This window comes from Alosa sapidissima, chromosome 11, assembly GCF_018492685.1.
Source record: "Alosa sapidissima isolate fAloSap1 chromosome 11, fAloSap1.pri, whole genome shotgun sequence".
NCBI lineage: Eukaryota > Metazoa > Chordata > Actinopteri > Clupeiformes > Clupeidae > Alosa > Alosa sapidissima.
In genome coordinates this window covers 34,885,484-34,909,941 of record NC_055967.1, presented here as the reverse complement: position 1 = coordinate 34,909,941, position 24,458 = coordinate 34,885,484, and the positions used below count along the sequence as shown (strand labels likewise).

General features: G+C 39.9%; 2 protein-coding genes across 4 annotated transcripts; one reads left to right on the top strand and one right to left on the bottom strand.

Moving 5' to 3' along the window:
- Positions 1-722: 722 nt before the first annotated feature.
- LOC121724398 (protein mono-ADP-ribosyltransferase PARP12-like) lies at positions 723-14,454 on the bottom strand. The gene is made up of 11 exons (XM_042110941.1): positions 14,153-14,454; positions 13,859-13,994; positions 10,112-10,391; positions 9,811-9,957; positions 9,255-9,556; positions 8,294-8,414; positions 8,120-8,207; positions 3,428-3,512; positions 1,969-2,099; positions 1,617-1,768; positions 723-1,183 (listed from the first exon to the last, which is right to left on the bottom strand). The coding sequence occupies exons 1-11, from the start codon at positions 14,452-14,454 to the stop codon at positions 828-830; spliced, it is 2,100 nt and encodes a 699-aa protein (XP_041966875.1). The 3' UTR covers positions 723-827.
- On the top strand, positions 14,423-22,697 carry LOC121724417 (fatty acid 2-hydroxylase-like). Of its 3 annotated transcripts, none has more exons than XM_042110981.1 (7): positions 14,423-14,507; positions 18,315-18,380; positions 19,701-19,843; positions 20,165-20,241; positions 20,770-20,939; positions 21,449-21,701; positions 22,218-22,697. In XM_042110981.1, the coding sequence occupies exons 1-7, from the start codon at positions 14,505-14,507 to the stop codon at positions 22,280-22,282; spliced, it is 777 nt and encodes a 258-aa protein (XP_041966915.1). In that variant the 5' UTR covers positions 14,423-14,504; the 3' UTR covers positions 22,283-22,697. The 3 variants fall into 3 exon arrangements, with proteins under 3 accessions (XP_041966915.1, XP_041966914.1, XP_041966913.1); XM_042110980.1 differs by lacking the exon at positions 14,423-14,507 and adding an exon at positions 16,598-17,356; XM_042110979.1 differs by lacking the exon at positions 14,423-14,507 and adding an exon at positions 16,600-17,356 and having other exon boundaries at positions 18,312-18,380.
- The last annotated feature ends 1,761 nt before the right edge of the window (positions 22,698-24,458 follow it).

Sequence of the window (24,458 nt, the reverse complement as noted above, 5' to 3'; positions counted from 1 at the left end):
ATATGGCCGCCGAGTGGAGGGACTTGCCTAAAAGGACATTTCTAGTATCTCAATGAGAAATTGAGCAGAGATACTAGGCCAGGCTAATGAGGGCCCTCCTGGCACAACACAAAACCGTCATCAGAGCTGTAAGTTCAGTTTTTCCTCTATATAAGTTCATAGATCCCAAAAGGGTGGTAGGGTTTGCCCCTTGTGTATAAGAAAAAACAAACAGTCAAGAGAACACTCTGTGATCCTTCAGTATGGGCTTCCGTCAAAAGTACAAAATGACAGAGGTCACTCAGTAGCCTATACAGCATAACCACCAGATAGCTGATGTTTAGCGGCTACAGAATGTTTTCCTGTACCTCTTCAGTGTACAATCTGAGAAATTATGTGAGCACTTGCATAGATCAGCCTCTTCAGTGCACAATCTGAGAAATGATGTGAGCACTTGCATAGATCAGTAGTAGTTTATCCTCTCCACGATAGAGGAGACTGCGGTATAAGTTGATCCAGTTTAGTCTACAATCAGCACTTCCATTTGATTGAAGCATTAAATCAACAATTAAATATCTTAAAAACATCTACAATAAACATGTTTTTTTCAGTGCTGTTAATTTCATGCTGTTTTCATAAGTGTAACAGGTTAACAGGCTTAGCCCAGTCTGTAACCCAGGAATGCCAGGGGGTCCGTTGTCAATTCAATTAAATTATTAAATTAAACAGTTCACAAGAAAAAGTATTTTTTCCTTGCAAACCGTTTATTACAGCGTCTAAGGACTTGCATCATTGGAGAGCTGAAATTGTGCGGTCTCACATGATATCTGTGCGATGACTAGACTACTTCACAAAAAATTAACCCGAGATGAGGGCATTTGTAAGTGTCGAAAAAGATTTGTGGTTTTTAAAAAAGGATTTGTGTGTTGAGCCCCCAAACCCACCCCCTCGCTCTGGTACTCAATTACAAACTCTGGGTAAATCTGATATTTCTCAAAGATGACAAAAATAGCAGGATTGCTGATGTTGTCCACACAGCTGTCGTAGAGGTGCTTGCCAGTTCCTTTAGCCGGAGGGCGCACGTAACTGCTGCTGCCTCGGCTGAATTCTCCCACCAACACCCGAGCCACAAACATGGTATTGATGCTACTGGTGGGTTTACAGTAGTTGTGTGAGTATGCAGCATCTCTGGCAAAGTAGCTTCCTACAGGTCAAAAAGAAAGAGAGAACATGATAACAAATGATTGTTTTCCAAAAACATTGTTACAAGGCTGCTTCACAGTCAAACTGCACCATGAAACTGCGTATGTGGTGCAAGTGATAACATTCTTATCCATACACCAGCTCCTGCAAGAGGCTTTTTGGTCTAAATACTTTTATTTCAAATATAGGTTAACTGTACAGAGTTTTGGATTTGAAGAAAACTGTGTCTTTGTTCTGCTGCCAGTCACTTTTGAAGGAAACCATGAGGAAAAGTCTAATGTAATCTGCACTGAGATTAACACGATTTAAACCTGCAACCTCTGGCATGCGAAGCAGTCATGCTAGCAGCTGATGGCAAAAGCTATGCCCTGGAGTGACATTCACACCCTGCACATCTCAGTATTCAAGCTGCAGTCTACATACTGTGCACTCACCCTTGCCGTAGAGTGTGCCGTGGACGCCACACATCCTCCAGTCAAAGTTCTGGTCGCAGATGGCCTCCAGCAGAGAGGGGTCTGTGCCGTGAAACAGCAAGCGCTCCTCCACGGCCTTGCCCCCACTCCTCTCCATCATGGTCTCCTTCTGCCTGGGGGGGGGGGGGGGGGGGGTTATAAGCCTGACAGTTTGAGGTAGCTAAGACTAAGACCGACAGTTAATGATAAGGTAGATAGATATGAGGTCAAGTGTATGACTTCTAAGAATGACTACAGTTTGTAATTGTAAACAGATTTCATAATATATGCGTGTGTGTGTGTGTGTGTGTGTGTAAATTTATATACTACATACCACTGAAAAACTCTCCAAAGTGGTCTGTTCTGTAGCCTTCGGATACTCTTAACAGTGCTGTTGGGCATTGTGTGTTTAAACAACTTCTCCACCTTCTGGAACTCATCGGAGGACTCTAAGAGAGGAACAAGCTGGAGGTACAGACAACCAGACTATGTGTCAGTGTAAGAGGTAAACCAGTAACATGCAGAAATGTACTATTTTCATTACGTTTTTCATACGAGTTACTAGTTTAGGTATACGGTTATGTGAAGGACAAACACTAAGGGTGCAGCGTACACTCGACTCACGATTCGGTACGATTCACAACTTTAAAGGCACACCTTTCACCTTTATGAAGCCAATTTGATGGTATTGGTATTTGATCATTCACCTAGCATAACCATACAGCATAGACGTAGCGAGTCCCTACTGAGAAAACCAGCCATGCAAAACTCACGAGAATGTGAAACATTACCTTGTCAGTAGATATAGTTCTTTGGAGATGCTTGTTGTTAATGCTTCACCTCCACAACAAAAGCATTTGCATTGTGTAGGCGGGGGGGGGCGGGGAGTGACATAACAGAGGGAGCTCTAAACTCGCCAAAATACCTAAACCTGCATAGTGTACCTTTAAGATAGACAGAATAAGCAGGAAAAGCTGCAGAACAATTATGACTGAAAAATATTCCTTTTATCAGGTTGTTTTAAATTAGAATAATCTTTTCTCCAATCTGACTCTAATTTTACTATTATCACCAATCAACGTACTGACGTCTGAAGTCGTACAAGAGAAATCAAAAGCAGATTACGTCCTATTCTGTTTAAAAATTGCATTGTGGTTGTAATCTTCACAATTTGTATCGATTCTTAGGCGATTCATGCACGGTGCATCGTTACATCACTAACAAACATGCATATCATTCCCCACCCATGAGTGTATCATTCCCTCTCACCACCCACAAGAATACAACTAAGGATTTTGCCTGATATATTTTTACACGCCACCAGTTAGCTTGCTAGCAAACTCCAATCAGTGTAAATTGAGCTATAACCAGTTCTGGTTTTAAAATAAAAAGTCCTTTACTACTTATTTGAAGCTAACTAGTATCACAGGGCCAGATATGTGTGGCCAGTAGACAATACAACATGCAGTATATTTTGGGCACAACTATGATGGCTTTGTCCTAAATGGGGTGAGAGAATCAAACTGATGTGTGTACACCTAAGAGCCAGTTCAATACTACATGCCTGTAATGTTGATTCAAACAGAAAACTCCAATATGGTGGAGCACCCGCATGGTGCTTTTGTCAAGCCGTGAGGGCTTAAGGAAGGAAGCATATCTTTTACATTATTCTTCACCAGGATTTCAGCAAGTTGTTCCCAGACACAAATTATAGGCTAATAGATACAGAAATACAAAGATTAGATTTGACCCACACCACGGGAGGTGATATGGATCATATGAACATCTCTCACCTTGTAGGAGCCGTTGGGCTGAGCTGTTTTATCCCAGTGATCTGGCACATCTGCTGAGGAGGAGCTGGACGTCTCAGATGCCTCACTGGAGGAGCAATGCAGAGAATAAATGACCACAGATATGCATTACGCTAATCAATATTAACAGATATGCATTACGCTAATCAATATTAACAGATATGCATTACGCTAATCAATATTAACAGATATGCATTACGCTAATCAATATGAACAGATATGCATTACGCTAATCAATATGAACAGATATGCATTACGCTAATCAATATTAACAGATATGCATTACGCTAATCAATATGAACAGATATGCATTACGCTAATCAATATTAACAGATATGCATTACGCTAATCAATATGAACAGATATGCATTACGCTAATCAATATTAACAGATATGCATTACGCTAATCAATATGAACAGATATGCATTACGCTAATCAATATGAACAGATATGCATTACGCTAATCAATATGAACAGATATGCATTACGCTAATCAATATTAACAGATATGCATTACGCTAATCAATATTAACAGATATGCATTACGCTAATCAATATGAACAGATATGCATTACGCTAATCAATATTAACAGATATGCATTATGCTAATCAATATTAACAGATATGCATTACGCTAATCAATATTAACAGATATGCATTACGCTAATCAATATGAACAGATATGCATTTACGCTAATCAATATTAACAGATATGCATTACGCTAATCAATATTAACAGATATGCATTACGTTAATCAATATTAACAATGGAATGCAAAGAGTTTTTGAAACCACAAAATCCTGATATCTAACTGTGTGTACTTGAGATGTTGTATGTCCACAGTATTGTTAAAGCGATGGTTCGGAATAATTTCACCCTAGGGTCCTTTGCACCATGACCCCGAGACAAACACCTTCCCAGAACCTTTTTTCCCTTGGTCGAACCCTGGTCGAGTAGCGCTGTCAGAAACTAATGACATTCTGCAGTCGTGATCGAACCAACTTTTATCTCGTAAATTACCCCACTAATAATGCCCTAAATGGTACGAAACTTCTGCAGTAGTCCAATGGCATTAGAAAGTTTGTAAGTGCACCAGGAGTTTTTTTAAATAAGACTTGCCTGATTATCTGCTACTATACTGCTGCGTCAACGTTTATTCCGTGATTTGGGAAAAGCCCGTAAAAGTCCTGGCAGGAAGCATGCATAAGGATGTAGATCCAGGAATGCACTAATATTTTGTTCGTAGTCCAGTTTGCAACAATTATTAGTTGTAAACACTTCGGAAAAAAAATATTTAAAACTGGATATACCAAAAAACGTTGATGTAATCGCTTCCTGCAAGGACTTTTACAGGCTTCGGTATAGTAGCATATAATCAGACAAGTCTTATTTAAACTAGATGTACCGCATAGTGGTACAAAATATGACCGCCGCTCAGTCCTGTACATCCGTTCCGCGAAAATAAATCACACTTCAATTTGTCTCCATATTTTACTCCATCCCCCACTCTTGAAACTTTTGTGTATGCTTGTTTGGCATGCCTGAGTGTGTGTGTGCGGCTGCACAGAAAGTACCCTACTGGTGCTGAAAAGGTGAATAGATTGTAGAATAGCCAAAGAAGATGTAGAATTGTTATAAAACCTTTAAAATCTCTAAACAATCACAAGTAGGGCAGTTCATCACAGTTCATCCATTGCAACTGGATTGATGAAAGGTCACTTACACCTGTAGGCTACATTGTATTTGGGAAAAGCAAAAGGTATCAGCATAATGTTATTTATTTATTTATTTATTTATTTATTTTTTACGTATTTTTAAACAAAAACATCTCTGTCAGTTCCATGCCGTTTTCAACAGCTATCAAAAACAAAGGTCATTTTTGGATGGATGGATTTTTTGTGAATGTTTCTTCTTCTAGGCTACATAAGATTTTAGTCATCTTTAGTTCATGTAATACTTTATTGTCAATGCACAAATTAAGTAACAGTAGTCTGAAACGTTATTGTTAATGCACAAATTAAGTAACAGTAGCCTAGTCTGAAACGAAATGCTGTTTTACATCTAACCAGTGGTGCAAATAACTGACATGTCCAAATGGGCCTTGATGAAATGCGTCGCTAGACTGTTCATACACATTTTAACGGGCCAAAGTTGAAGAGCTTTTGTCCGTTATTGTTAGTGCAAATATAGGCTGATTCATGTTCCCTTGCATTGTTTAACTGAGGTCCATGGCTAGTCTGGCTTTCATCAGACCAAGCTCAATCTTTTAAGAAATCAAAAAATAAATAGCGGGCAGATCAGGCTGGGTTCACCCAGCCTAGTCCATAGGCACCCGATATTGTTTAATTTTCCGATTGAGATATACACGCTCTGGCTATTCTAAATGCAAAAATGCATCAGGGAGTTATGACAAAACGGTAACTAACAAACTAGATCCTAATAGAAAGCTGTTAGCTTCCCTAAGCTACAGGTAGGATTATAAGGTAGGCCTATTTACAACATAAATTGTCAATAGGCTATGCTGGCGACACAAATAAAATCTCCTTTGGAAACCAATGGCTTACGCCTTACAGTATCAAGCGGACTTAAACTGTCATATCGTGGCGAAAAGTTGTAATAACATTCACGCAGCTCCATGAGTCAAGGAAAGCGCGAATGAAGTAGCCACTTCTAAATGGGACCCACTACACAGTAGCTTAAGGTGTTTTGCTAAAGCAGCCATAATGAAATGAAGGTGTCATTGTTTGGATACTTCACACACACGTGCTTTTTAATTTCACAGACTACAACTACCAAGCTGTAATCAAAGCACATCGATTCCCCTCTCACACCCTGCACGCACTTAAAACAAAATAAACAGGCGTCTCAGTCTCACGCATGTATAGGCAAAACTGTATCAGACCGGTGTAACGTTGGTAAATCTTCCATTGCACAGAATGATTTTGTAGCACGTGCAATAAATGACAGTCGAAAGATACAAACAGTGTTGCTATACATTTGCATGGTATAACCGCATTTATAGTTTTCTACAAATGCAATAAATCAAATGCCTCCATCACTCAACCAACGCTAACGGTAACATTACCTAGGTCCTTATTGATATTACAAGATTAACGTACCTGCAGTAAAAACCAAGCATGTCCGATAAACATCCTCAGATTTATTTCGGCTTCAAGAAGAAATGGGAATTACACTTCATGTTAACATCGTCCTATCCTTATTAGATGTTCGCTGCGGTAAATTACAGTCCTTGTATGAAGCGTCCATTGTTTTTTCCAACCCACTTTTAACTTCCAACAAAATTACGTCTCACTGCAACGATGCGCCATCTAGTGGACAAACGACTACTTCTCGCCAATACTGAAAATGCAGCCATGATGATGATGATGAATATTTATTTTGGCTTTCTTTTAATCCTACTGATTTTCATTTTTTCCGGGGGGGGGGGCAAATCACAAATGAGTGATTATGAGCCAGGTTGATGTGGGCCCTTGAGACCAACATACCATAAAAGATTCACAGAGAACTGTGTCTGCCCTACCCTCCTTTCGGGGGGTAGGGTCCAGTCCAGCGGGGGGGGGCTGCAGATGAAAACGAAAAATGACGGTTCCATGCTATCCATGTGGGGGTACATGCCCACCAAGTTTTGTGTACCCCGGTCTTTCAGTGTCCCGGGAATCCTTGTTGGTGTATGTCACTAAATGTACACATAAATTATTTTATTGTAAGGCCCCCCATGAACGAAAGTACACAAAACTTGGCATGCATTCAGAGGGTGTCATAATGATCCTACAGTTTTGACCTTGTCAGCCAGAGATATTGAGATGAAAACACCTAATTTTTTGCTTTTTAATTTTTAACTAGGTGGCGCTATACATGAAATAAGTGGTAATGGGATGGGTTGACATGCCCCCTTAAGACCAACATACAAAAAAAAGGTGGACCTCCTAGGCCCTACGGTTCTCGAGATATTCACAGAAAACTGTCTCCGGCCACCTACAGGCCAGTTGGTGTATAGTAACATAAATTAATTTATTGTGTGGCCCCCCATGAACGGAATTCCACAAAACTTGGCGTGCATACAGAGGGTGTCATAATGATCCTACACTTCCAATTTCGTGCAGTTTTGACTATGTTAGGTCACAGATACCTTCAATTACACCACCTCCTTTTTACTTTTTTGTGTTTAACTAGGTGGCGCTATACATGAAATGAGTGGTTATGGAATGGGTTGACATGGCCCCTTGAGATCAACATACAAAAAAAAAATGGTCCTCCTAAACCCTACGGTTTTCGAGATATTCACAGAAAACTGTGTCTGCCCTACCCTCCTTTCGGGGGATCCAATTCAGCGGGGGGGCTACAGATCAAAACGAAAAACGATGGTTCCATGCTATCCATGTGGGGTTACATGTCCACCAAGTTTCGTGTACCCCGGTCTTTCAGTGTCCCGGGAATCATTGACGGAAATTTGGGCATGCGAAAAAGAAAAAAAAAAAAGGAAAAAAAAAAAAATCTGACTAAACCTATATGACCGCCGCTTCGCTGCGCGGCGGTCATAATAAACTCCTGGTGCACTTGAACATACTGTATATTGATCCACAAAAGCATGCAAGGAACAGGCATAATCCTCATAAGTCACCCAGTGAACAAATGAGGACAACAAGGATACCTCTTCAGCTTGCTCTGCACATCTTGAGAACAGGGTCGCCTCCGGACCTCCCTTTTGGTTTTGTATTTTTGGTTCTGCTGATACATCTCTGTAAGGGAATACATAACAAAACAAAACCTAAGTGTGACTGGTTATCAACACTTTTGAACCAACCATGTGATGAGATTATTTTACCTTTCAAGTAGATTATGTACTGTTGTTCTTTTGCATCAAACGACACCTCACTGTCACCGCTGCAGAGGTAAGCCTTCTCCAGTGTTTTAGAAGTCACCGAGGACACAGCGGGCCCGTAGGCCTGCATGGAGAGAGAAGTTCTGCCTAAATAGCCTGATGGGTCAATACAATATCTTTTCTCCAGAATCTCCTTACATTTGTGGTGGTTAGTGAGCATCCCCCTTTACTGTAAAGCGATTTGGATTCCTTCAAAAACGCTATATAAAAGCAATGTGGTGTTGTTATCTGCAAAAATGACAGTGCCATACTAGCCTGGCTAACGTCAGACCTCATCTAATTGAGATGGGGTCTGGGAACTAGACATTCATTTTCTCGTATTTGAAATGTGGTTTACGAATGCCCAGAGCCATTTATTGGGTGCTACGAATGTCTATCAAATGCGTCTGTACGTAGCTCATAACGGCTTCGGTGTGTCGTCATCGTCTTGCTGCCCTCCCTCCGTTCTGAGATTGGTTCCTTCGTTGAGGTGAAAACGAAGTCCATAGAATAAAATCACGCGTGTAAGGCAGCATGGGAAAACCCAGGCTAGTTCCATACAGTATATGATGATCAAACTGATCACAGTGACTTGTTTCACCTCCAGTAACACCTCCAACTAGCACCTTCAGCGCTTCAGGTGAACAGTTTGTGCGTTAACCCTTTACCTGACAGTATCGACATAAGAGTGACATGACACTGTCATGTACACATGACACTGTCACGACACATGAAACCTAACCCTAATTCTAACCTCTAACCTTTATCCTATAACCCTAACTCTAAACCTAACCCTAATCCTAACCCTAACTTGTTATGACAAAAACCGAATGTCACTTAATAACAGAAGCGTTATGTCATAAACGTTCATGTCACTCTTCAAGTCGACACTGTCAAGAAAAGTGTAGCCACTGTAGTAACTGACCTTGACTCCGTACTCATTCCAGCCCCCCTGGTCGTCCTTCCAGTACCAGCGCCACTCGGTGGTCAGGATGAAGTGGGGCGGCTTGGTGACGGAGGACGCAGTGGACAGGCGCCGGACAGGTGAGCCTGCACAGGTCATGGTGAGGAAGTCCACGGGCCGGACCCCTGGGCTGCTGTCACTGGCTGGGTTGCAGTAGGCCTTCTCGAGTCCCTCCTGATCAGGCAGGTCTTTCCATGTCACACCATCACTGTCCAAAAGTTGCCATTTATACGGAAGATTGTGGTGGACACGAATGCACTTATCTACAAAAAAAATGTAAAACAAATTTCTATCACATATTTCAGCTATGCATTTTTTTATAAACACTGATAAACATTCATGAACAAATGAAAGCTTTAGTTTCTTCAAGCCTCACATATAAGCATGTAGCCTAATGTTTTTATGGCATCCATACATGTAATATTATGAAGCGCATCAGGTACAGTAGATCACACATTACTCATTACTACATTTCTACAGTAAATGTCTCACTGCAATTGACAGCCCATGGTAGCACCTTTGAAGCTACATCCTCTGTGGATGAAGAATAGGCAGATTTCATTGTGGTCTGCTTCACTGATGGAGGTGCCTGAAGGATGTTGTGAGCGCTCTTTTACAGCAGGTAGCACAGATGGGAGCTTTGGTCTTGGGGACGATTTGGTAACTAAAAAAGAAGTCAAGATTTATCACAGTAAACTTTAACATGGTAATATGTATTGTATTATTTACCACATATTCTCTTATTCTAATTTCATCAAGTTTTTTATTTGTTCTAACTTATGTTTACTTACAGCAATACACAAATAAATGTTACTCACCTTGTTTAGTAATGCTGGTTTTCATGGAGACTGGCCTCTGTCCACTGAGGAGCAGCCGGTTCTTGTAGATCAGCTGGATGTGGCGGATGTGCTCTGGACTGAGGCCTCTGCCGCTCAGGATCTTCATGCTGTTGGCATCAAACGTGTGTGCTCTCTTACAATCGGCCCCAAACTTGCAGTCTCCCAAGAGGAAGTGCTGGCACACGTGCAGACTGGTGCAGGTGGACTTGAATCTGCAGGAGCCATGTTCTCCATTGCCCTTGTTGTAATGACCGCAGATCTATAAATGCAAGAAGAGAAAATCAACATTATCAGAAACACCATGATGGATATAATCAAATGTATTATGATGTACAGTACACAGGTCCTAGATGATATGCTATAGTCTGTGCACCCAGCTATTTCTATTTCCTGAGTCTGGGCACACTAGTAACACAGTATACTTGTCCTGAGTCTGGGCACACTAGTAACACAGTATACTTGTCCTGAGTCTGGGCACACTAGTAACACAGTATACTTGGGGTCTGGGCACACTAGTAACAGGGTCATTCCACGTCAATTCAACCAGGGCCCACGCACTAGGTCTCAAAAAATTCTGAAAAAATTACCAGGTGTACCTATGTTACCCAGGAGACACACTGTAAAATTTCTCTTATGTAAGATCAATACTTTCCAAGATACAGCCAGTTTTACAGGGGGAGGGGGGTGTCGATTTTGTTCGGGCTCTTTTTTTGTCAAAGTTCACAAGCCCACAGCGCAAGAACTAAACCATGTAGGAGGCTCAAATATTGCATGCTGGTACATAAATAGGTGGTATGTAGCAAAATCGTCACGTTTGGTCTGGATAATCCTGCATGGTCATAGCTGTCCCTCAAAGTTGATACAAATTTTATTGGAGTTTTTGGCTGGGCTCTGTTTAAGCCTTCAGAAGACATATTTGTACTCAACATAGGCTCTTGATTTATTTTCCTTACTGAGATAAGTAGAAACACTCTCACAAAAAACAATGAACAGAAAATAAATTCCTTCAGGGCCTGAACAGCAGACCTTAGAAGTCTAAAAAATCATTTTGGTTCTCATTTTCAGAGCACCTAAACACCTTGTGGGAATATACAAAGATTTTTTAAATATTTTTTTCTTTATTCTCCATGATCTTTTCTTTTTAAAAACACCAATTTGACTTGTCTTATGCAAATCTTTCTTTTTCACTTCCCACCCTGAACATGGGCAAAATGCACCATTGACATCAATATGTTTTATAGAGTCACCACACTGCCACCTGTGGTTGTATAAAGTAACCTGTGGTAGCTCTACAGCTCTACCTGTGGTAAATCAACTTTGAGGGACAGCTATGACCATGTAGGATTATCCAGACCAAACGTGACGATTTTGCTACATACTATTCCTATTTATGTACCACCATGCAAAATTTGAGCCTCCTACATGGTTTAGTTCTTGCGCTGTGGGCTTGTGAACTTTGACAAAAAAAAGTGGCTGGACAAAATCGACACCCCCCTCCCCCTGTAAAACTGGCTGTATCTTGGAAAGTATTGATCTTACATAAGAGTCATTTTACAGTGTGTCTCCTGGGCAGTGTTGTGTGTAACGTGTTACAAAGTAACGAGTTACAGTAACGTAACTACTTTTTTGAGTAAAAAGTAGTGTAACGCGTTACTACTGAAAATTTGGTAACGTATCGTAGTTCCTTTTTCCTATCGGCGCAACGTTACTTTTCCCAGGGACAGATTTGACAGCGACGCTGCTTTCTCAGCTGTGCGCTTGCGCAATAGGCACGAGCTCCACACGGCAGCCTACGTGACAGAGGCTGGTAGCATGAAGTGCAATCATAGCAAGCGAGACGCAGCCAACGGTAACTTCTGAGGGATGGAGGTATTCACATTACTCGAAACTAAGGGGAGGTATGTAAGTGTTATTTGTAGCCTACACTGTGCCCTGATTTTGTCCACTGCCGTTAACTCAACTGCCAGCCTACTGATACGATTTGCACAAGCTTTGGAGGAGCGCCTGTTTAATGAAAGAGTATAAGGTGTATTAAGATGTTCACCTATATGCCTGATTAAGATGTATTGAGACTATGTTATCTGATATTGTTTCATAGGGCTTTAGTGGTGGTGTTGAAGCCTATAAGCCCAATATTTTCTTGTCAAGTGCTCTGTTTATGGCATTTTTTATAATAAAGAGCACAAAAGAAATACCTGTTATGTCCTCCATAGTAGAACTTTATGTAGGCCTACACATTTAGGAACAGATATTGGGTTCTGCCCAAAGACGAGCAACATAAAAGTAACGTAAAAGTAACGAGTAACGTAATAAGTTACTTTCCATAGAGGGTAACTAAGTAAAGTAACGGGTTACTTTTTTGAGAAGTAAAGAGTAACGAGCAAACACTACTTTTTAAAAGTAACTTCCCCAACACTGCTCCTGGGTAACATAGGTACACCTGGTAATTTTTTCTGAATTTTTTGAGACCTAAGTGTGTGGGCCCTGGTTGAACTGACGTGGAATGACCCAACACAGTATACTTGTCCTGAGTCTGGGCACACTAGTAACACAGTATACTTGTCCTGAGTCTGGGCACACTAGTAACACAGTATACTTGGGGTCTGGGCACACTAGTAACACAGTATACTTGGGGTCTGGGGTTGGGGGCTGTGCAGGGGGTGGGGCATGGGGTCGGGTGAAGGTTTGGAAGTAGAAGTGGAATGTGGAATCTGTAAGGTAAATTTAGAAAGATTTTTTTTCTAAATGAAACTTCATTTTCATTTCATTTCATTTATTTATTTATTTATAAGGACAATACACATTCATTAATATTTCTGTAAATGTGCCAGTGTTAGCCAGCCGGCTCATTTTCAACTGTAGTCCTTTGGCAAGTTCTTGTGAAAATCAATTGACTTGGCCAGATGTTCTTAGATGCAAAGTTAGTAAGCGGTAGGTCAGTGATCTTTGGATGAATATTGATATAATAAATGACAGCAGATTTAAGGAATGAAACATTCTATGGTGGTACGGTGTTCTGCAAATTAATTTCTTGTTTTTTTTCTTCAAACTTTTCCAGGGCAGTACCATTATGCAAACATTTGTATATTTAATTTTACAACCAATAAGCAAGGTTAAACTATAATGGTATTGGGGTGGCAGTTACAATTATGAAAACGTTGGACTGCTGTAACTTGACATTGACTCAAATGTTTGGTGAATTCCTAATTTAGTCATGTAACTGCCCTGAAGAAGTTTTGGAGAATATACTGTATTGAAATTCATTTGTTGGAAACAGTACTTGGCATGGAGGGTATCTACAGTATCTCTAGCCTTTTGCCCTCTGACCTTCTTACTTTTTAGCCACCTTGTTTCTTTCTAATCTAGCGCCAAGACAGTGCACAAACACCAAACGTTTTTTTTTTCTTTGAGCCCTATAACACTATAAAGACAGCTACAGGACAGTGACAAAAATTTCACATTGATTTTGACATTTTAAATCGATCAGTCAGGCCTGTGCCTGTGATTTGGGCATAGTGTAGGCTGCATACACCGTGTAGTAAACTTAAACAAAACCGTTGTGTCACAAAGACTGAAGAGTCATCTTCTGTGAACCAAATAAACAATTGCTCATCAGGCGCAGCTAAAAGAGTGAAACAGTGCTTTTCTTAATACCATAGAAATCAAAGCAGCCTGGGTTATGTAATAGTCATATAATCATATGTGGATGTTGGTTACAGTACGCACCTCTGGCAGCAGGTACGGGTCGTTCTGTAGAAGTAGGGAACACAACTCCCCAACACTGAGATCACTCAGACCTGTCTTCCGCAGAAGTGACCTGTTAGTCTGGGAGTCCAGGCTGTGGGGATTTTTGCATTTGTCCCTATAAAATGAAATACAAAGGCGAACGGTTTTTGTAAACAGAGATCTGGTGAAACTTCAGAAGGAATCAAACCAAATTAAAAAGCACCGTCATTATGATAAACTAGGTTGTCGCTTAGGCTACCCCAGAGAGAGAGAGAGACTGAGACTGTAACTTACCCGAATCGACAATTCCCACAGACAAAATATCTACACAAATGTAGAAAATTGTCACAGTCAAGACATTTCTGGGATTGGCAAACTCGTATAGCCGTTTTAGCGATTACCAGCCTATTGGGATCAGCAGAGTTATCTTCACCATGAACCAAGAGAAATTGACTTTCGTCCAAGAGTTCCCTTAACAAGACATGTTCTGCGACTGATGTTTTTCGCTGGAGAATTTGCTTAAGCTGCCTGAACTTTAACCCCCCTTGATTTTGACAGAGGATGGTCAAAACAGAAGAAGCGATCGAAGATGACATTTTTACTGCTGTCTATCCGTCTGATAACTAACTAACCTGCGCCCTATGGGATGGTCTGTTTACTCATTCTTCCCTTTCATTTGAAACGAAAGCGAAACTCAGCATTGATGTCTATTGAAGGTGAAAGCTATGCGCCATAGTGCGCAAAAATAGCGCCACTCATAACAATTTAGCATTACGCTCGATAATATTGTGTTAACATTACGTGTTATTCATTATTCATTCAAAGTTGAGATGTGGGAAAACTCGTGGTTTCACGAAAACAGTGCTGTTGCATTGCGACATGTTCGCTCGTTCGTTTGAAATCTCTGATTGACCACCTGTTCGAGGGATTTGGTTTGACAGCTAGTGGCCTTGCCAAATAGACGCACACAAATCATGACGCTAATATGCGAGGTTCTGGTAGGCCTATTGGTTATGGTTTTGTGCTATAAATTAATAATATTTTATAGCAAAGTTTTAAGTTGACTATTTTAATTGTATGGTTATTTTTTGTCAACATACACTCACAACCTACTGTCGTTAAAAGTGAGGCCTAAGCAAAATAGGCTACAAGGCTGTCTGTGCGTCACAAACAGACTGACCCCCTTACTCAACAGTTCGCAATGATGACAGTGATATTATTTTTTTTTTTTTATGCTAACACGCTCAGTCAAAACCTTCCGTCGCAAATTGTGAAAAACATTGTTGTACATGTCATAACAGACGGGATAATAAATTGCATAGGCTACGGTTTATATTGCGTCGCTTTACACATAATGTTAGTTGCATTGATTAAAAACTGTAACAATAATAGTAGCCTACATCGGGTGGCATAGAAGGCTATCTGTTTAAGTCATAGGTGACACCCAAAATGAATGACCTCCCCTGACAAGAGTTCGCGACAGTAAGAAATTGTCTACATTGATGCACGGAAAGAACACAGCCTACGCTTCTAGGAGCGTGCGGTCCATATGGGCAGGTGGGGCAGCGAACTACCTGAAGCATCCTCCACAAAAAATAGTTCTTCAGTAAATCATTGCTCCAAGTCTACTTTTAATAATGTGATTGTCACATTAATTATCTATAGTTTCTGTAGGCTTTCCAACTATTTTTGGTCTATTGACATCAACTTTTGGATGATGATGGCGATTCTCGTTGAGTGTAATGTGTCATGCAATGTTGGGGCAGGGCACCTCGACGATCGCATTCCTCAATAATTTATCGCATAACCCTGGCGGCTTTAAAGAGGATTGCAATCCGCGCTAAAAGACGCCTGTATGGTCGTAAAGTAGTCTGCCCCATGGTCATATTCTAGAACTACTCAAATTATTCCGCCAGTTATAAATTAGGCCTATCGTTTCATTTCAAGATGCAGAAATGGCGAGTAGTGTTGCACCTGTTAACCGTGTTGAGTTTCTGTTAAATTAGTTTTAAATTAGAAGATACGTTAGCTAACCCTGGTGTCTTCCTTGGTTTAGCTTCTAGTGGATTTAATAGCATCTTTTGACAGCGCAAAAACGAGAAGGCAACGGTGTTCAAAGGCATAGGTTGCTGCAGAGAATGAGGTATATCTTATAATATAGTTTCTACAGCGAGTGGTCAGACAATTATCCATAACACCCAACTGTCTTGAGTTGCAGTTATAAAACCCAACTACTTAAAAATATTAGATAGTTAGCAGCAGGCCAGACAGAACAAAAAAAGTTTTGTTATGCTTCGCTGGTTTAACGTGATGAGAACGGTGCAAACTTAACTGATGTGTTACTGATCTACAATTCTGACTGTGACATGATTTAAGCATACAGCAAAGTCCTGTAAAATATGTCATTTTAATGTAGCTCAAAATGATAGGCTATTAAAAAAAGTCAGACTTTCTGCCCTACCAAAATGTATGGTCACCGCACGCTTCTCCGAATTCGCACATAGAGCTCACAATATCATATCCAAAAAAGTTAAACGGATTGGCCAACCTCATCAGCTGTATCTAATGTGTCACTATAATCCAACTTTTAGACCGTTATAGTCCTGAATTTCCCCTCGGGGATCAATAAAGTATCTATCTATCTATCTATCTATCTAGTCCTCCATACGTGTTCTTTGGAAAAGCAAAGGTGATAATCCCCCCCCCCTCCTATTTTTTTCTTATCGGATCTGCATCGATCTCAAATATGACATTTCTAAAATCAAATTGACGGAAATCCGTCCTATGACGGAGAACTTTAATCCTTGCATTCATTAAAAGAGCAGCATTTCCATAGGTTTTCTAGCAGGCAGATAGATCGTACATGAGCTCAGCCATATTTTTTCTCTCTTTCTCTCTCTCTTTGTGTGTGTGTGTGTGTTTAGGCCTACAAACTGAAAGTAAAAGTAGCATAAACGATGCGGAAGATGCATCTACGTCGTCGATAGTAAAGGAAAGAACGGCTACTTGGAGATATAAACGATAGGCCTGCGCTCATGTTGCTTTTTAGTGTTTGATTATTTTAAAACGTTTGAATGAATTGAATTGAGTGCAGATTGTGTAGGCTAGTTAGTCTTAAATGTCGAAGAGATTGCAATCTAATATTTTATCTGTAGCTCCAACTTAGACCTATCGAAAATGGCGGAACAACAACTTCGCAACACTCTTAAGGATTTTTTGTGTTGTAATGTTTGCGGAGGGACACTTAAGAACCCAGTATCGCTTGGTTGCAATCATAGCTTCTGTCAGATTTGTCTGTCTGATTTCTGGAAAGAACAGATTGATGAGAAATGTCCATTGTGTAAGAGAAAGTCATCTAACAAAAGACCGCCTATCAACTTTTCGTTGAAAGAACTTGCCGACTGTTATGACGCGACGACACAACGACACAATGTTGAAGATGAACAGTCAGATGAATGCCCAAACCCAACAATTCAGCCAGGGCATTCTAAATTACAGGTAACACTTGAAAGTTAACTGAGTCCTATGTCACATTCTGTTAGATAATTTTGTATGCTTTGACGCAAAAAAGACAGGAGCCAGTGATCAAAAAGAACAATACAATTGTAGCCTATTATCTTTGCAAAGAGAGAGAATGAGACAAAACAATGGTTCGTACCCAAACTCTGAAGGCAAGCAAGCTTCTTTATATCATACAATCGGGGTGTGACAGTTAACACATGGCCTAAAACATGACATAGCCTGACCCTCAGGTCAGAGCGCATTCCGAAATTGTGACCTGAGCTTCTCTCCGTTCCTCTGTGGTCAATTTTAAACTTACACTTGGGCGACTCAGCATGTCTGGATGCATGTCTGGATATTAGCAAAAGCAGAACTATAAACAGAACACAAGGTTCATGTTCGTAGAATTAGACACAATAATATACCGAACATAAGATTTATAACTAAACAAGAGTCAAAATGACAGAACAGAAGATATGTGAAGCCAAAACAGTAGATGTGAACTAAAACAGCATCATAAGGATGCATGTGAACTAAACTAAATCAATGTAAAACACTTAAATGTTTTAAGGCAGTGCAATAACTAAAAACATATAACTTATAGGTATTTTTAACAGTGCAATAACAATTGGCAGTGCACACGTCATCCGACAAAGTTAAAATTACACACAACTTTTGGGGAGATGAGCGAATAGCTGGCTGTGTAGGCTATGTCAAAAATGTGAACATGTGAGATTCAACTAGATGACCTTTTTACACGCATCTTCTGAAACTATTCAAAACTCTCCATACAATTCTCGAAAAACAATCACTGATAAATCTAAAATGCTGATACTTGCATGGAACATTTTGAAGTGCTGTGCCTTAACACACAATGTTCAAGGTGTGGTTGTTGTGTCTCTGTGTGTGTGTGGTATGATTTGTCTGTATGTTGCTGTTTGTATGTAATTAGCAGATGCTGAGAAAACGGAGTACCAAGGAGGAAGGACTGACCAGACCCGGTAGAGTTGAACTAGATGAGGTGAGTAAAAGAGGGCAGCTGAACATGAGAATGAGGGAGTGTAATTTACACAACTCAATTGAGTTGAGGATAGTCTAAATTCTAGAATGACAAAGCTTTGTTTTGTACAAGTAAATTCACTAATAGATGGAGACATGATGAGTGCAACTCAGATCCTAAATGAGTGTTTGAGGTTGGGTGGAGAGGGGTTCCTAAGAGTGTGTGTGTGAAGGGGGTATTGCTAGGCCTACTATAATAATAATAATAATAAATGAAGCAAAAACAAAGCAGAAAAATAAATATTCAAAATAGAAATATTATGGAAAGAGCAATCAAGAAAATCAATCAATATCAGGCCAATATGCTTAAAAAGGCGTTTTGGAAATTAGCTTATTTTGGGAGCAATAGGCTAGCTGGTTCTGCCCACCTTAATCAGCTATGCTAAGCTAGGCTAACGATGTGTGTGTCAGAGTGACACTGCGGTGAGTTACTGCATGCACAGAGATGAGAAGGGTTATATGTATAATCTATCTAACTGGAGGAGACTGTGAATAAGCTAATTTCCCAAAATGTTGATTGATTGATTGATTGATTGATTTTATTTGACCACTTAGATATAAAATATGAAACAGTACTACTCTGTGTCATACATTAAAATACATTAATAGTCAGGGATGACACGGTAAAGCCCAACGACTTAATTCCATTGTGGTCCCTGTTTGTGGGTTACTTTAAAGCAATTAGTAAAATAAACAATAATATCAATCAGTAAACAACCAACCACCAGTAAAGTGTTAATGAAAAGCTAAAGTAACCAGGTAGATTTTTAGCTGTCACTTAAAATGTCCACTAAGCCAGCCTCTCTAATATGTTGTGGTGGGGATTCCAGAGTTTGGGAGTGCAGTCTCTAAAGGCCACCTCTCCCATTTTATTTTGATGGACCTTATAAGAGCCTGCAGCAAAGGACCTAAGACCTCGGGATGGGACGTAGCATGATAACGATTCTGTGATATATGAGGGTGCCAAACCATTAAGAGCTTTGTAAACCAGGAAACTTCTAAAAGATATAGGGAGCCAAATAGTGTTGCTAAAACAGGAGTGATATGCTATCTTTGCCTTGTTTTCGTTAGGAGTATAGCAGCAGAGTTCTGGATTAGTGTCTGGATATATAAGACAAGTAAAAAGAGCACTGCAATAGTCCAATCTACTTGAGATGAAAGGTCTCAATAAATGAGTGCACTTAAGCAATGTTTCTTAGATGAAGGAAGACTGGTCACAGGTTTCCCTAATCCCTTACAGCAATACTCTCTCTCACTGTGTGTGTGTGTGTGTTTTCTCTAGGATCTAGTGGATTGGAATAAACCCCTGGCGTGGCAAGTGGGTCATCTTGGGAGCAAGTATGACAAGTGGGTGCACAAGCCTGTGGACCGGCCCATTCGCCTGTTTGAGTCAGAGTTCCTGGAGGCCAGAACCAAGGCTGCATGGTATTGTTGAAATCATTCACATGTACTGACACTGTATCATGCCTCCTCCTGACCTGAAACAATAGCTTAACGTGACAGCAGTGCAGAGCCAGGACACATAAATGATGCACTCAACCAATAACATATACTGTACTGTAGGCCTAACTTGCCAGTATCGGAAAATAAACCTGAGAGGATGAGTAGGTCTTGTTTTGCTGTACAGTGTTTTACTTGTTTTATTATATGTTCTCCAAAAAGTTTCCATTTAATAGTACCTAGTAAAAGTAGGTCATGGTATTTATTCTTGAAATCTTCTAAATCTGCATATTTATTTGTGTGTAGGTATTGGGTTCCAATCTGTTGGGTGCCTGTAGTCATATGTCTGACCTTATACTGCTGGACACTTCTCTCCAAGTCGGGTGAGACAGGAACCCCAACACGCACACACACACACACACACACACACAACACACACACACATTATGCTGAATACTGTACTATTCTTTATCTACAGTATATGTATTATGTGTTATTTGTTTATTGGCTATAAAAGTAAATGCACAAATAGGCAAATGTAATCTCATAATCTCAGTCCCCAGAGTTTACTCCACAGTGGAATGGTCTTATGTTTCCCATTGACAACTCAGTAGTTTAACATTTCTTTACATACAGTGTAGTAAAAACAGTCAACATTACAGACTACAGTTGAATTCACTTTTAATAGCCATAGCCATAGCAATTCATAGAATCATAGCTATTGATTCAATCATTTTTCAGGTATGTCGATCTGATTTGAAAAAAAAAAAGTCTATATATTTTTGGCTGCATGAGCCATAGCTCAGATTCTTTGTCTGTGCATTGCTATAATATATATTTATCTGGTCCTTTTCTCTCTCTCTCCCTTTCTGTGTCTCTCTCTGTCTCTCCCTTTCTGTGTCATCTCTCAGACAATTCAGTGCCGATTCATAAGTATGGTGTCCCTTTGGTCTTAACTTTGGGGGGGTTATTTCTATGGTTGTTCTTGACTTACTGGATACATTTCCTCTTCCACACTCCGCTGAAGCGCAATTACTACATGATCACAATTCACTTCATACTGCATGGACAACATCACAAGGTCAGAGGCATCCTATGACTCTCTCCCTCTCTCTCTCTCTCTCACTCTCCCTCTCACTGTCTCTCTCTATCTGTATCACTCTCTCAGCAGTATCCACTGTAATAGACTGCAATTATTCACAGAGCAATGTCAATTATTAACTTTACTAGTTATTACTGTACATCATTTTAAACTATAATACCTAGCTGTGGTTGAACAGATTAGACGTTTGCAGGCTGCTCTGGTCTGACTTCACCTAGTTAATTGATGAAGGTGTCATTAAGTATTGGATCAATTAAGACTTTTACTTTTAAAAAACTCTTTGGCCTATTATACAATTCCTTCTTAATGCATTAAATGGTTTTTGACATAGACTGTATAGAACTGTCCAGTTCTATATATACAGTCTATGGTGTTTTGAAAGTTCCTTGTCTAGCTCCTGTATTCATTGCCTGATGATAGATAGGTCAAGGTCATCCATTGCATGTGAATGCTGTCTCTCCCTCTGACTTGTCCCCTCTCTTTCACAGAATCCAAATGATAATTCACGGCTAGTCTTCCCTCCTAGTCTGGCCTTTCTTTTGATGGGTATTCTCTACTGGGCACTAAGCTGGCTGTTGCCAGAGGTTTTGGCCTTATCCCTGTTGTTGGGGGTCATCTGTGGATATGTACTCAATGACCTGGTCCACTACTACCTGCATCATGGCTCCCCAAGTGAAGGCTCTTGGTTCTATTTCATCAGGAATTCCCACATCAAACACCATTTTGAGAATCCAGATAAAGGTGAGGAACAATTTCATGGTTATCCACAAACCTGAACTGGATGCTTGTGTTGTTTATTTTGTGTTTTCCTAGATGCTAAATTGTCTCTTTTAGCTGCTGATCACAGTGTGTCTGACAATGAAATATATATGTGCCATATAAAGGCAATCAATACAAGTCATATTATGGAAAGACAAACACACAATTTGACACAGTAGTTTTAAACAGAAACAATAATATTTAAAATGTGGATTGGGGTTATTTGAACAAGGGACAGCTGGGCTGCGCAAAACTATGGTTTCGATGTAGATGGTGGTTAAGTGAACACTCTGTGCTGTGCTGTGCTATGTGCTTTTGTACTGCAAATGTCACCACCTCTCATCGTTCAGAATAATCCAGTGCTGCAGTTTACCATGCTAACAAGCATCAACAACACCCCTATTTATATCTCTGATTCAAAATTAAACTATGTTTGTCAATTTTGATGCTACTTGTCCTATGTGTGTAACTCATCTCTGCTATATGTTGCCCCTTCAGGCTTAGGGATAACAACCACCGTGTTCGACTCCTTATTTGAGACAGACATCCCTCAGATGCATTAAGGATTAAGGATGGGCAAGAAAACATGAAAAACACTAATTTGACATATACTGTTTGTACTGATTACAAAACACTACTGTTACCATCATGCTGAATCAGATTGTGTAGAGTGGCTGCTGGATTTAGAGGTTACTGCGTGATGCTGCAAAAGCATGGTTGTGTAAATATATGTTTATGTACTGTACAGTATATGCAGTTCCGGAATAAATTAAGAGACCACTGCACATTTGAATATGACCGTCAACTCACTATGCTGTATATTTTTTACGTTTTATTTAGCCTTTCTGTTTTTTTTTTTTTTTTTTTTTTTTCATTTCATTTCATTTTAGTTTCACAACTGTTTAAGCTCTATTTTTTTGTTAACACTTTATGGTAAGGGTGAATTATCATGAATTCATGCATGAATTCATTTATTATTTATGAATTACTTCATTCCTTAATATCTCACATGAGTTCATAGTCGGTCATCCATGACCTCATGCATGAACAACATAAAGCATCAGGTATTATATTATATTATATTATATTAATTATGATTCATTAAGCATTACCCTTTTGTTACTAAATGGTATATTACTGTCACGGACTGTTACGGGCTGCTACTTGAATTGACCCAAAAGCAGAACAACACACCAAGAGTAGATTTACTGACTTTAGTTACAGAGTGCAGCGCAGGAATCTTACAACAATGACACAGAAGGAACATAACGAAACTAGGGGTTTATATACACAGGGATTTAATAAGGCTCAGGTGGACAAGGAACAAGGTAAAACAAGACAGGTGGAAACCATAATTAACAGACTAACGCGGATCAGGTGAGGGGCGGAGACACGGGCACAGGGAACAGAAACACATGGCAAAACAAACAAAGAAACACATGGAACAGGACACAGGAAGTAAACAAGAGATGAAGACATGAACACTAAACTGGGAAAACAAAACACGACAGGACCCTTACAATTACATGTGTTAAAATATTTTACATGCATTTTTAGGATGTGGGTGCAATTTACAGAGAGTTTATTAATGTTTTCTTTCTGATCATGAAATTATGCATACTGAGTCTAATGTGACTAGCTGTTGTAAACTCTGCTAGTGACTTTTCATGCATTTTTTTTTGTTTCTACATTTAGTCTACCATGCATGGACTGAACATTTTAGGCAAACATGCATTGAATGTACTGTTGGTTTAAGAATGTATTATGTTGTGTGTGTATACATTACCTGTACAGTATATGTTGTCTGTCATTTTTTGTGACACAGACCACCCTCTTAATCAAATGTACACACTGCTTCCATTCGGCCGCAGATACAGAGCACTGAACTGGGCGAAAGCCCTCTTCAAACGAAGTTTTGTCCCCAGTGCCATCACATTGCTGAACTGCTGAAACTTATGTTGAGAACCAGCGTTACCCCCGTCTGTTATGTGGGTTTGTGTTACTATGATGCGTCTACTTGTGTGTTCTGATGTGATGTGTTTATATTAGATGGGCTTGGGAATATATTTAAGTTATTAGGTTAAATATCACATGTTATATGGGCTGCCATGTGTCATACTGTATGTGGTAATGTGCCCACATTCCTAACTGTGGACAGGAGTCAGGGTGATACAAATGATCACCCTGATGACATTACAGACTGTCTAATGTTGCTCCAGCTTTGGAATGTAAATAGGTTATAATAAAGTGCATTTTATTGTAGCCCTGTGTGGTTTAATACTGAAGGTGAATTGTATTCTTTTGTATTTACACTTCTTTTGATGGTATTATAAAGAGAAGAGCAGAAGTGGTCTGCTGTTCCATCTCTGCCCTGTAGATGGCTCTAGAGATCATGGTTTCTTGGAGGCAGGAGAGCACATAGGCCTACCTCAGCTTCCTGCACTCAACCAGCTGTTGCTGCCATAGGACTTTGACATCCTGTGTGCCTGTGACATCTGTTGGCAACAATGTTTTTTGTTGAGTGACACGGAAGACTATAAATTGGCCTTTAGACAGCGATAGCGCATTATGAGTTGAGTTTGAGTTGAGATGAGTTTGAGCTGTTATTTTAAGGTAAAAAATACATATTGTTACTTTGAAAATATGTGAAAGGCTTTTTTTTCTTACATCTGTCAGATTATTTTCTCAATCCAACAAAATGTATTGCTTCATGAATTAAGCTGTCCTCATTTGGACATC